We start from the raw sequence: 14,252 nt of genomic DNA on the forward strand, positions 1-14,252 counted from the left end.
TGCATGGAGCCTGCTTCTCCCTCTGCCTGTGTCTCTGCCTCTCTCTCTCTCTGTGACTATCATAAATAAATAAAAATTTAAAAAAAAAAAATGAGTATAAACAAACAGACAAAAATAACTTGAATTCCTGATTCAGTGGTTTTGTTGGGGGTGGGTTAGAAATAAATTATTTTCAAATAGTAGTGGATATAAAGCAAATGTAAGTTATCCTTCAGGATGGAAACTATGACATTCACTCTGAGCAGACACAATAATTGAAAAAGCTTTAAAATGAGCCAAAGATAAATATGCCTTGTATTTCTAGGAGTCAGTACTTGGTAAATTCATTAACATCAAAGAAAATAAATCTTTGAATAAACTGATAAATAGCTTGCATATCAGCATTGATTTTAAAGACCATTATGTTGAGGCAGTAACTTAGAAACCTTGCATCTTGAGTTGTTCTCTGCACAGTTGAATTAAATGTTTAGAATAATTTAACATACTGTAAGGATTAAGCAATAGAAACTATAGTGTTAGCAGTGGAGTAAACTTAATAAAAGCCCATTCCAAAATGATCAATTTCTGAAAGTCTAAAAAACACAGCATCACTAGTAACCTACAAATATGGATTTTCGTGTTTATATACATGAATATAGTTGGTCCAGCAGTACATTCTTAGATGTCTATGTCCAAGGTAAAAACTCTTCTTAGGATTCTAAATTGTAAGACAGAAACCACCTTTAAAGAGCTAGTGGTCACACACAAGGAACGTATAAAGAATCAAAAGCCTACAAAGTAAAATATGGACCAATATATGAAGGAATTAGGAGAGAATCAATAGAAGTGGAAAAATAGTATACACACAAACGCACTTCCATTTTGAGCCACAGGATGTCGTTGTTCTCCAAGGAGAGGATTCTTTAAACAGAAGAAAATTGCGATTATTCACGGACCAGAAAGAATCTCCACTGTTCCGGTGTTTTAAAGACTGTATATATATCTATGTTGTTAAGATCAGTCGGGATCTCAGGAACAAAGGCTCAAAAGAAAGATCTAAAAGGACTACCCCTTTCCGCTCATGAAATATTGCTTTATTAACCAGAAGCAAAGCAGGATGTTAGCTTCTGGACCAGGTGGCCAGGGAACCAAGCATTTGCTGCTCTCGGTTCTGCTCCTTGCAGCGTTGGAGGCCGAGAGCGGCCAGGTCCGCTACTCGGTCCCGGAGGAGGCCAAACACGGCACCTTCGTGGGTCGCATCGCCCAGGACCTGGGGCTGGAGCTGGTGGAGCTGGTGCCACGCTTGTTCCGGGTGGCGTCCATAGGCCACAGGGACCTTCTGGAGGTAAATCTGCAGAATGGCATTTTGTTTGTGAATTCTCGGATCGACCGCGAGGAGCTGTGTGGGAGGACTCTGGAGTGCAGCATCCACCTGGAGGTGATCGTGGACAGGCCGCTGCAGGTTTTCCATGTGGAGGTGGAGGTGAAGGACATTAACGACAATCCGCCTGTGTTCCCAGCACCACGAAAAAAATTGTTTATTTCTGAAACTACAGCTCTTGACTCTCATTTTTCACTAGAGGGCGCCTCTGATGCAGACATCGGGGCCAATGCTCTTCTGACTTACAGACTGAGCCCCAATGAGTATTTCTCTCTGGAAGTACCCACCAACGATGATCAGGTAAAACCACTCCAACTAGTGCTAAAAAAACCTTTAGACAGGGAGGTCGCTTCAGAGCTTCTCTTGGTGCTCAAAGCAACTGATGGGGGAAAGCCCGAGCTGACAGGTACCACAGAGTTACACATCACAGTGCTGGATGTAAATGACAACGCCCCAGTGTTTGACAAAGCTGTCGATCGTGTAAAATTATTGGAGAATTCGAGAAACGGTACACTGGTTATTAAACTTAACGCCTCGGATTTGGATGAAGGTTCAAACAGCCATATTCTTTATTCCTTTGCAACTGATGTCTCCTCTAATACAGAAGACTTTTTCCACATAGATTCAGCCAGTGGAGAAATAAAAGTAAACGGAAAAATAGATTTTGAAGAAACCAAATTATGGAAACTTCAAATAGAAGCAGTTGACAAAGGAAATCCCCCGATGTTTGGTCACTGCACGGTCTTGATAGAAATCTTGGATATTAATGATAATGCTCCGGAGTTACTAGTGACGTCACTATCATTGTCTGTTCCAGAGGATGCTACACTAGGGACTGTCATTGCCCTAATCAGTGTAACTGACCGTGACTCTGGCGCCAACGGGCAGGTGACCTGCTCACTCACACCCCAAGTCCCCTTCAAGCTGGTGTCCACCTTCAAGAATTACTATTCGCTGGTGCTGGACAGCGCCCTGGACAGAGAGAGCGTGGCGAACTACGCTCTGGTAGTGACCGCACGCGACGGAGGCTCGCCTTCGCTGTCGGCCACGGCCAGCGTGTCCGTGGAGGTGGCCGACGTGAACGACAACGCGCCGGCATTCGCGCAGCCCGAGTACACGGTGTTCGTGAAGGAGAACAACCCGCCCGGCTGCCACATCTTCACGGTGTCGGCGCGGGACGCGGACGCGCAGGAGAACGCGCTGGTGTCCTACTCGCTGGTGGAGCGGCGCGTGGGCGAGCGCGCGCTGTCGAGCTACGTGTCGGTGCACGCGGAGAGCGGCAAGGTGTACGCGCTGCAGCCGCTGGACCACGAGGAGCTGGAGCTGCTGCAGTTCCAAGTGAGCGCGCGCGACGCGGGCGTGCCTCCCCTGGGCAGCAACGTGACGCTGCAGGTGTTCGTGCTGGACGAGAACGACAACGCGCCCGCGCTGCTGCCGCTGCCCCTGCCCCTGCCCCTGCCCGGGGCGCGCGGCGGGGGCGGCGCGCTGAGCGAGCCGGTGTCGCGGGCGGTGGGCGCGGGCCACGTGGTGGCCAAGGTGCGCGCGGTGGACGCGGACTCGGGCTACAACGCGTGGCTGTCGTACGAGCTGCAGCCGGCGGCGGGGGGCGCGCGCAGCCCGTTCCGCGTGGCGCTGTACACGGGCGAGATCAGCACGACGCGCGCCCTGGACGAGGCGGACGCGCCGCGCCAGCGCCTGCTGGTGCTGGTGAAGGACCACGGCGAGCCGGCGCTGACGGCCACGGCCACTGTGCTGCTGTCGCTGGTGGAGAGCGGCCAGGCGCCCAGGCCGTCGTCGCGGGTGTTGGCGGGCGGCGCGGGCGCGGGCGCGGGCGCGGGCGCGGCGCTGGTGGACGTCAACGTGTACCTGATCGTCGCCATCTGCGCGGTGTCCAGCCTGTTGGTGCTCACGCTGCTGCTGTCCACGGCGCTGCGGTGCTCGGCGCCGCCCAGCGAGGGCGCGTGCGGGCCGGGGAAGCCCACGCTGGTGTGCTCCAGCGCGGTGGGGAGCTGGTCGTACTCGCAGCAGAGGCGGCAGAGGGTGTGCTCTGGGGAGGGCCCGCCCAAGGCCGACCTCATGGCCTTCAGCCCCAGTGTTCCTCCTGCTTCAGGTTCTGGAGATAGTGGAGAACAACAGATTTTCCGGAATGAGGTGAGTACAGTAATTCTGGAATGTATTTAATTCCTGTTGAGGTCAATCGCAGAGTATGTTCAGTGATATTACTGTAAGTTGATTGCTCCAGATACTGGATTTAGTTTCAGCCTTACCTTTGGGATAAGGTGCTTCAGATAAACTACATTTTTCCTTATTTCCTAGCATAATTTCAGCTTTGCTAATTGCGTGTTGAATCTAGTGCTGCTCTCTTTCAGATTAATTCATTGATTTCCTTTTTTTTATTTGGAAGATTTATTTGATATTTGATCATATTTATGTTTCTTCCATTCATGGTACCCATTGTGAGGCTGTATGGAAATATTTTAGGGTAGAGTAAGAAAATTCACTCTTCTTTGTGTTTTGTGTTTAAGAGAATCTTCCCATATATGGGGAAATATCGTCCTGCTGCCTGTGTGTCTACCAAGCCACTATTTCAAGGTCTTTGAAATGGCATTGATGTAAATAGCTTAAGCAAACAACCTTGGAATATTTATAAAGTCATTTCCATTTGGTGATGTTGATGGCATTTCACAATATAATATTGTATACTTTATTTTTTTTAATATTGTATACTTTAAATACACTTGATGCAAACTCTTTTTTGCCCCAAAGCTATATGCATGTGAATTGTTTTCTTTAAAGAGATCACAGAGAACTTATATTTAGAGCTATAAGCATGTAAATCAACTAATGTGAACATTTATTTATTTATTTATTTACTCCAGTGTACAAGTTAGAAACACTTTACTGTATTGCATGGAGAAATAAATTAATATATAATATATTTACATGTGGTGGAGAACCATGTTATGGATAGGGTAAAGTTAATAGGAGTGCTAAGAAGACATTAGTGGCAATTTTCTTTTTTTTCTTTTTCTTTTTTTTAGTGGCAATTTTCTAGCCACAAAAAGAGGATGATTTCCATGAAGATGAACATTAGGAAATTTTCTGAAAAGGAAAACCATGCCCTAGTTTATCATACTGAAATTCTTTTCATCCATATCTACAAAATAAAATAAGAACAGTCACTAACTATAAATAAACCATTACTATTTGAACTATTTCTGTTTATTAGACATTGTGTGAAGGACTTAAAATACATAATTTTATTTAACCCTTATATCAACTTGTAAACTACATGTCACTATCCAAATTTTATATTTTTAAAAGATTTTATTTATTTGAGAGAAAGGATGAGTGAGAGGATGAGCATGAACTGGGGGAGGGATAGGAAACAGCAGATTTCCCACTGATCAGGGAGCCTGACATGGGGCTCTGTCCTAGGACCCCGGGCTCAGACCTGAGCTGAAGGCAGATATTTAGCTGACTGACGCACCGAGGCGCCCCTCACTATCCAAATGTTAAAGTTGAGCTAAGAGATGGTAAGATATTTTTCTCCTTTGTCTACTGACATCCATCCAGTCCATGATAAAGATGATATTCAAATATATATCTTTTAGCCCAGAACCATTCTTTTATTCACTGTAAAGTTTTCTACACTAATTGTTTTCTCTGATCAGGCATAGTTCTGGCTAGGAAAACCAAGCAGAAAGTATATACAGGTGAATCCTCCTTTCCGTTTTGCTTAAGAAAAACTCCATGATTATCCTCATAGTTAATTTTGTACAGTGGCATAATTGAGATAAGAATTGAGATTTTTATGTTAAGTGATTTTTTTCTCAGTAGAGTTCATGAACATTATTATCATTTGTCTAATGCCTCATTGAAATAGGTATTTACATCATTCAATCAGTATATAATGAATAGTTGCCATTGTTAAGGACTGTGTATTCATTGTTTGAAAGTAGTATAAGTAAGAAGAATCATTTAATATATGAGAAAACCCAGAAGACTGATCTGCAACATTCTACCAGAACACCAAAACCAAATAACAAATACGAAAATGACCCTGTCCTTTTTATGTTGTGAACAAGGATAATGTTTTGGGCAAATATAAGTGGTAATATGATTCTTTCCAGGGTCCTGGATATCAACAAAGGATTCAATAAGTGTTTCCAAAGTTGCTTACTTCAAAAACAGCTTTAAAGCTATATATTCCCCATGAAATCTTTTGAGTGTGTGTGTGGCTATTTCAGAATTCAGTCTGCTTCAGTCTTATTGTTGCCTGTGAGATTTGTGCTGACTGGTCAGATGATCTATGATCAAATAACTGTATACTTCAATAAGCTGTGAGAGCAAAGAATAAACATCAATCAATAAGCATATCCTATAATTTTGTTAATACAATGTTGGACGGTACTTCTAACTTATTGATTTTAAAGAACCTCCTGTGTTTCCAAGAATGGTTTCAAGATTTGTTTCTCTGTTTTACATTTCAATAATATTACTAGTCCTGTTATGCTCTATGATGAGGACTAATAGAATATTAAACCATGCACTCTATTATATGACTAGCAGGACATACAGTTAAAACTAAAATTAACCAGATTGGGGTGCCTGGGTGGCTGAGTCAGCTCACTGTCTGGCTTTTGGTTTCATCTGTGGTTGGGATCTTCCCCATCATGGGATCCAGCCTTTTGGGGCCTCCTGTGGAGCCTCTCCTGGAGCCCTATGTTGGGCTCCATGCTTGTCATGGAGTCAGTTTGAGATTCTCTCCCTCTATACCTCCCCCTGCACTCTCAAGCTTAAATAAATAAATCTTTTTTAAAAAGACTAACCAGATTTATTTAGTAAAGGTCAGGCACAAAGTTCCTCAGTGTTTCAATCAATTTTACAAAATCAATGTTAATTAATGATATTGATGTGGGGCGCCTGGGTGGCTCAGTGGTTGAGCATCTGCCTTTGGCTCAGGTTGTGATCCTGGGGTCCTGGAATTAAGTCCTGCATTGAGCTCCCCACAGTAAGCCTGCTTCTCCCTCTGCCTATGTCTCTGCCTCTCTCCGTCTCTCTCAGGAATAAATAAATAAAATATTAAAAAAAAACAGTATTGATGTGAACTTCTTGGCATTAGCTTATTGCCAGATCTCAAGTTTATCCCCAAAGATGAGTTCAAAGATAACACAATCTCTCTTATTTGGACTAGTTGTGATGGTGGTATCTGAAATATCAGAGCCAAAATGCAGAAGATGGGCCATTGGCTTATACAATATATTAAACTCTTTTATGACTTGGTGTTCATCCAGGTGTCCTTTCATATACTCAAAACATACCATATTACTGGAAAGTAATTGCTAAATTAACATCTAGTTTTAATGCAGACATATAATATTATATGTCTTGGGCAAACTTTCTGATGTTCATCCCTCTGTCTATCTTTGAGAACTCCATACTGCAGGTAACACCTCAATCCCTAATTTCTGTAATGGAGCATTTGGAGATCTCTTCCTTCCTTTTCCTCTAAAATAAATCTGACAGGCTTCAGATAGTATGTTAAGTCTACTGTTAGTGTAATCTAATGTTATGTTTTGATTAGAGGACCTTATAACTGATTGTTTCACAGATGCAGAAGATAATTCAGTGTTATAAAAAGTGACAAGTCTGCATACCTTAATAGTTTTTTAAAAAAGATTTTATTTATTTATTCATGAGAGGGGGGGTGCGCAGAGACACAGGCAGAAGGAAAAGCAGGTTCCACCCAGGGAGCCCAATGTAGGACTGGATCCCCGGGACCCTAGGATCACGCCCTGGACCGAAGGCGGCACTAAACTGCTGAGCCACCCGGGCTGCCCATCCTTTTTTTTTTTTTTTTTTTTTTTAGAAACTGTTTATTTTCGGTCAACCTTATTTCCATTCTGTTCCTTCTGTGGAAGAGCAGCTTAAGACCACTCAGTGGTTGTTCCTACCCATTCAGTGACCTGAGCAGTGGGAGCTGCAGACCAATCTTCAGTGGCTGGCTGAGTGCTCCAGTCTTCAGTAGGGTACTGCTGAATAGGCACAAAGGGCACCTGCACGCCTTCAGACCAGTCTGCAACTTCAGGCTGAGTAGCAGTGAACTCAGGAGCTGGAGCCGTCCTTCACCCTGAAATTCCTCCTTAGTCACAGCCTTTTCAGCAGCGGCCTGTTCTTCCTTTTCAATCTCTTCAGGATCTCTGTAGAAGTAGAGATCAGGCATGACTTCCCATGGGTGCTCACGGGAAATGGTGCCACGCATGCGCAGGACTTCCCGGGCTAGCATCCACCACATCAGACCCACTGAGTGAGCTCCCTTGTTGCAAGGGATGGCAATGTCCACGTAGCGCAGAGGAGAGTCTGTGTTACACAGAGCAATGGTAGGCAGGTTAACGTAAGATGCCTCTGTGAGAGGCTGGTGGTCAGCCCTGGGATCAGTAACCACCAGAAGCCTTGGCTCTCGGAAGGCTGCCTGGATCTGGTTAGTGAAGGTTCCAGGAGTGAAGCGGCCAGCAATAGGAGTGGCTCCAGTAGCAGCAGCAAATTTCAGCACAGCTCGCTGGCCAGTATTCCTAGATGATATAACACTGACATCAGCTGGGTTTTCAATGGCAACAATGGCACGAGCTGCCAACAGAAGCTTCTCCCAGGTTCTCTTCAGATTTATGATGTAGATACCATCACTTTTCCTTTTGTAGATGTACTGTTCCATTTGGAAGTCAAGGTTGGTGCCACCTAAGTGGGTTTCTGCTGCAAGGAATTTGAGGACATCCTCCTCCTTCATTTGCAGAACATCAAGGGCTCCAGACATTGTTAAAGTTTCCCTTTAAGTTACGATGGGAACGCAAAACAACGCCGCCGTATGGACCCTTCCCTGGGTAGCGCGGAAAGGCCGGGCTGCCCATCCTTAATAGTTTTTTTTTTTTCCTTAATAGTTTTTTAAGAAAGAATTTACTAAGGGTTCTAGCAGGATGATAATATGGGGAAAAGAGTAAATTTGAAAAAAAAATGGAACAAGATCTGAAATTAACTATTGTGTGTGTGTACTCAAGATAAAGGAAAATACTAACATAATTATACTAGTAATTTTTCATATGCCATTTCTATATTTTCAAACTGAAGATGAATAATCAAAATCACACAACTAAATACTCAAGCTAGAGTGATATTTATTCTTAATCACTCTGTACTTCTAACTTCCACTGTATCCTCTTTTGACACTTTAAATCCAAGGCTGTGTGAAAAGACAAAGGACATATAACCAAATTACATCTTCAGGCAATAATAATTCATATCAACAATTCCCATTTTCTACTTGATATTTTATGAAATTAAATTTATACAAACATTAAGGTCATTTGCTACTTGGTTGCTTTGTTTGATTATTTTCTTTTTTTAAGTTTTTCCTTTTTTAAAAAAAGACTTCTTATTTATTTATTCATGAGAGACAGAGAGACAGAGAGAGAGAGAGAGAGAGGCAGAGACACAGCAGAGGGAGAAGTAGGCTCCATGCAGGGAGCCTGACATGGGACTTTATCTGGGGACTCCAGGGTCACACCCTGGGCTGCAGGCGGTGCTAAACCGCTGAGACACCTGGGCTGCCCTGATTATTTTCTATATATATATTTAACACAGTATTAGGCATTTAGAGGAGGTATCATTAAAAATCCTTTCCCCAGTTTTGGATGAACTTATGGTCTCAAACCCAGAATTCTTTCAACAAGAAACAGGACATTCAACCATTATTGAGTGCCTACTGTGTCCTGGAAATTCTGCTCTGTGCTAGCCCACCTCAGGTCACACCTACAATGCTACAACAGCTCCCTGCTGGTCTCCTGGCTTCTGGTCTTCTCCCCTTCAAACTGGCCTTGCGTATCTGGCCAGTCTCAGCCCTCTTAAATCTTACCTTACTTTTTTGCTCCAGCACATACAATGGCTCTCCAGTGCCCTTAAGGTCAACTCCAGGGATACCTGGGTGGCGCAGAGGTTTGGCGCCTGCCTTTGGCCCAGGGCGCGATCCTGGAGACCCAGGATCGAATCCCACGTCAGGCTCCCAGTGCATGGAGCCTGCTTCTCCCTTTGCCTATGTCTCTGCCTCTCTCTCTCTCTTTCTCTCTGTGTGTGACTATCATAAATAAATTAAAAAAAAGATCAACTCCAATTCTTTAATATGATAATTAAGCCTTCCCTGCTCAGGCCTTGCTCTCTCTAATGGAATTTCCTATGTATTGTCTCTTTGATCCTCTCCTGTGCCTGGTACTCAGAGGTGCTTAAAAAACATTTGTAAGGTGAATGAAAAAGAAAAGTCAGCTATTTTCATGAATATATCTTGACAGATAAACAAAAACCAACATTGATGGCTTAGAAAGGCCAATATGGCACATCCATTTTTATGGTGACATTTATTTCATTGAATTATAATAAAATTTATTTTATAATTGAAAGACACCTTCTTCCATATCATTGACACCATCAAAAAGTATCATTTTGATACCTCATATTATACTGTTAGCAGTGCAACTTACCTGATAAATCATGTGTGCCAAATATAAATTTCATCTACATCCAAAACTTTTCCATTGTGAATTCTATGTATTAAAAACTAAGTTTGAAATTATATTTTTGTTTTTCAGTGGATATAAAATTGCTTGTAACAAAAATGCAATTAAATGTAAATAACAAAAAAGAATTAGAACTAAAGAAAATAGATAGGAAAGAAGGCAAATGCACATAGATAACACGCATAACCTAGAGTTGTTATTAAAACCTCAAATGTTGGGCAGCCCTGGTGGCCCAGCTGTTTAGCGCCGCCTTCAGCCTAGGGTGTGATCCTGGAGACCTGGGATGGAGTCCCACATCGGGCTCCCTGCTTGGAGCCTGCTTCTCCCTCTGCCTCTCTCTCTCTCTGTCATGAATAAATAAATAAATAAATAAATAAATAAATAAACTTAAAAAAAAAACCTCAAATGTGTCTTTGAGTTTCCTAGAAGCCAAAGTAACAAGAGAGATTAGAAGTCAAACAATTCAAATTTGGTAGCATTTCAATTTTAGAAACAATATCTTTTTTATAATACTTTATTTTTAAAAATATTTTATTTATTTATTCATGAGAGACACAGAGAGAGAGGTAGAGACACAGGCAGAGGGAGAAGCAGGCTCCCTACAGGGAGCCCAAAGCGGGACTCAATCCTGGGTCTCCAGGATCAGGACCTGGGCTGAAGGTGGGGCTAAACCACTGAGCCACCAGGGCTGCCCCTAGGAACAATATCTTTTTTTTTTTAGAAACAATATCTTTAGGACATTTTTGACCCTAGTTTTTCATAAGGCTACCTGCAGAATTAAACTGTATATTATGTGGATATGTAAAAGAAGAATTGTAGAACTTCAAACATAGGAACAAAAATTTCATGTTAAGAATAAAAGATCATTTCCCACATACCATCAGTTTCAATATGACTTATGATAAGAGTGTTCCCTCAGTAAGCACTTTGGAAATATTGTTTTTAGTATATAATAAAATGAAATACGTGAAGTTAATTATATTTTTCCTTTAAGTGTACGATGTAGTGTACAGTACTCACTATTCAGGCGCAAGGTGTCGCTCTTTACTCGGTGGAAATAGTTCTTTCCAGGGTCTGTCTGAACAGCCAGAAACGCCCCAAACGAAAACGACTCAATCACGCCGAACGCTACCATTAAAGGATTCTTTGAAACTTCTCAAAAATTCAGCCAGATTTTCAACTCCAAACCGGAGTCTCTGGTACTGAGAGTGTAAAGAACCTTATTTTGGAAGTCATAGTCTTATGCGATGTTCGGCTTTCAAAGAAGGGGATTGGGCACTCGGCGTCTGCTGCTCTCGGTTCTGCTCCTCGCAGTCTGGGAGCCCGCGAGCAGCCAGGTCCGCTACTCGGTCCCGGAGGAGGCCAAACACGGCACCTTCGTGGGCCGCATCGCCCAGGACCTGGGGCTGGAGCTGGCGGAGCTGGTGCCGCGCCTTTTCCGACTGGCGTCCAAAGGCCACGGGGACCTTCTGGAGGTAAATCTGCAGAATGGCATTTTGTTTGTGAATTCTCGGATCGACCGGGAGGAGCTGTGTGGGAGGACTCTGGAGTGCAGCATCCACCTGGAGGTGATCGTAGACAGGCCGCTGCAGGTTTTCCATGTGGAGGTGGAGGTGAAGGACATTAACGACAACCCGCCGCTGTTCTCTCTCAGAGAACAAAAACTGCTGATTCCTGAATCTAAGCAACCCGACTCTTATTTTCCTCTAGAGGGAGCTTCTGATGCGGATATAGGAGAAAATGCTCTATTGACCTACAGACTAAGTCACAATGAGTATTTTTCTTTAGAATTACCAACACAAAGTAAGCAGACTAAAAGACTGTCGCTTAAATTAAAGAAGTATCTGGATCGAGAGAAAACTCCAGAATTTAATTTGCTACTGACGGCTGCAGATGGGGGAAAACCGGAGCTGACTGGCACCATTCAGCTTTTCGTCCACGTCTTGGATATTAACGACAATGATCCGGAATTTGAGCAATCAGAATACAAGGTGAAACTGACGGAAAACGCAGCTAAAGAAACTTTGGTAATAAAGCTAAATGCCACAGATCCAGATGAAGGAGTCAATGGTGAGGTAACCTACTCCTTGATGTCAATTAAGCCCAATGGAAAACTCTTATTTACACTAGATAAAAATAACGGAGAAGTGAGGGTCAATGGAACTTTAGATTATGAAGAAAACAAGTTTTATGAAATTGAAGTACAGGCCACAGATAAAGGGAATCCCTCAATGGCAGGTCATTGTACAGTCTGGATAGAAATCTTAGACGCGAATGATAACGCCCCTGAAGTCACCATAACTTCCCTGTCTCTCCCAGTACGAGAGGACGCTCAGCCCAGCACCGTCATCGCCCTAATCAGCGTATCCGACCGTGACTCTGGCGCCAACGGGCAGGTGACCTGCTCACTCACACCCCAAGTCCCCTTCAAGCTGGTGTCCACCTTCAAGAATTACTATTCGCTGGTGCTGGACAGCGCCCTGGACAGAGAGAGCGTGGCGAACTACGCTCTGGTAGTGACCGCACGCGACGGAGGCTCGCCTTCGCTGTCGGCCACGGCCAGCGTGTCCGTGGAGGTGGCCGACGTGAACGACAACGCGCCGGCATTCGCGCAGCCCGAGTACACGGTGTTCGTGAAGGAGAACAACCCGCCCGGCTGCCACATCTTCACGGTGTCGGCGCGGGACGCGGACGCGCAGGAGAACGCGCTGGTGTCCTACTCGCTGGTGGAGCGGCGCGTGGGCGAGCGCGCGCTGTCGAGCTACGTGTCGGTGCACGCGGAGAGCGGCAAGGTGTACGCGCTGCAGCCGCTGGACCACGAGGAGCTGGAGCTGCTGCAGTTCCAAGTGAGCGCGCGCGACGCGGGCGTGCCTCCCCTGGGCAGCAACGTGACGCTGCAGGTGTTCGTGCTGGACGAGAACGACAACGCGCCCGCGCTGCTGCCGCTGCCCCTGCCCCTGCCCCTGCCCGGGGCGCGCGGCGGGGGCGGCGCGCTGAGCGAGCCGGTGTCGCGGGCGGTGGGCGCGGGCCACGTGGTGGCCAAGGTGCGCGCGGTGGACGCGGACTCGGGCTACAACGCGTGGCTGTCGTACGAGCTGCAGCCGGCGGCGGGGGGCGCGCGCAGCCCGTTCCGCGTGGCGCTGTACACGGGCGAGATCAGCACGACGCGCGCCCTGGACGAGGCGGACGCGCCGCGCCAGCGCCTGCTGGTGCTGGTGAAGGACCACGGCGAGCCGGCGCTGACGGCCACGGCCACTGTGCTGCTGTCGCTGGTGGAGAGCGGCCAGGCGCCCAGGCCGTCGTCGCGGGTGTTGGCGGGCGGCGCGGGCGCGGGCGCGGCGCTGGTGGACGTCAACGTGTACCTGATCGTCGCCATCTGCGCGGTGTCCAGCCTGTTGGTGCTCACGCTGCTGCTGTCCACGGCGCTGCGGTGCTCGGCGCCGCCCAGCGAGGGCGCGTGCGGGCCGGGGAAGCCCACGCTGGTGTGCTCCAGCGCGGTGGGGAGCTGGTCGTACTCGCAGCAGAGGCGGCAGAGGGTGTGCTCTGGGGAGGGCCCGCCCAAGGCCGACCTCATGGCCTTCAGCCCCAGCCTGCCTCGGGGCCTGGATGGAGAAGTCGGAGGGGAAAGGCAGGAGGCAGGATCAAATCACCCTGGGCAGGTGAGTTCTATAGATTCCTCTTCTTTTGAAGTCTACGTTAAATTTTAAACAATCCATTTTATTTCATTGAATATTTTAACGAATACTCTGTATTTTGGGTATTAATGTTTTAAACGAGTATAAATGTTTTAGAGAACAATTTCTGTTAGTGAAATGCGAAAAGATAAAAATCCAAGTTTAATTATGAGAAAAATCAGGTTTTTTTTAGCCAACAAATGCCCTATTTCTCCTAATGTTTGGTAGAAAATGTTAAAAGATGAAAGAACCACTCTCCTGTCATCACTTTATTAGATACAATTTCTAATTTTCCATGAAGTACCTGGATCACTTTATTTCTTCCCTAATCCTCACTATAAATAATTACTATGGATATTTCAATTTATTCATCCTTTTTCTCTTTTAACAGCCTTTTGCTTTAATATTTTCACATTATTAGATCACTTCACTTGTGTTATTTCAGTCTTGTATCGAAGTTTGAACTGTCTCTTCATTAAGTCTGAAAAGATTTGCCTTTTTTTCTGTAGTGTTAAACATGGATTGTACATTTATTGTCCATTAAATAATCTTTAGTTTTGCCTCAACTGATAAAATAAAACCCATTTTCTGTTTTCTTTTTTTTATCGTATTTTTTAATTTAAATTCAATTTGTGAACATGTAGTATATCATCT

At 45.1% G+C, this 14,252-nt stretch overlaps 1 protein-coding gene and 1 pseudogene across 10 annotated transcripts in view; one reads left to right on the top strand and one right to left on the bottom strand.

Annotated features, from left to right (window-relative positions):
- LOC140633522 (protocadherin alpha-C2) overlaps positions 1–14,252 on the top strand; it is a 187,882-nt gene that overhangs the window by 58,290 nt on the left and 115,340 nt on the right. Inside the window, exon 1 of one of the 10 annotated variants that reach the window (XM_072826182.1) lies at positions 920–3,511. The exons of 8 other annotated variants lie outside the window; for them this stretch is intronic. In XM_072826182.1, the coding sequence (XP_072682283.1) occupies positions 1,061–3,511 (2,451 nt within the window). In that variant the 5' untranslated portion in view covers positions 920–1,060. Of the gene's footprint in view, positions 1–919; positions 3,512–11,006; positions 13,584–14,252 lie in introns of those variants that run through there. One more of the 10 variants, XM_072826187.1, reaches the window with a different exon arrangement.
- On the bottom strand, positions 7,224–8,236 carry LOC140632942 (small ribosomal subunit protein uS2-like; annotated as a pseudogene).

Source organism: Canis lupus, chromosome 5 (assembly GCF_048164855.1).
Source record: "Canis lupus baileyi chromosome 5, mCanLup2.hap1, whole genome shotgun sequence".
NCBI classification, from domain to species: domain Eukaryota; kingdom Metazoa; phylum Chordata; class Mammalia; order Carnivora; family Canidae; genus Canis; species Canis lupus.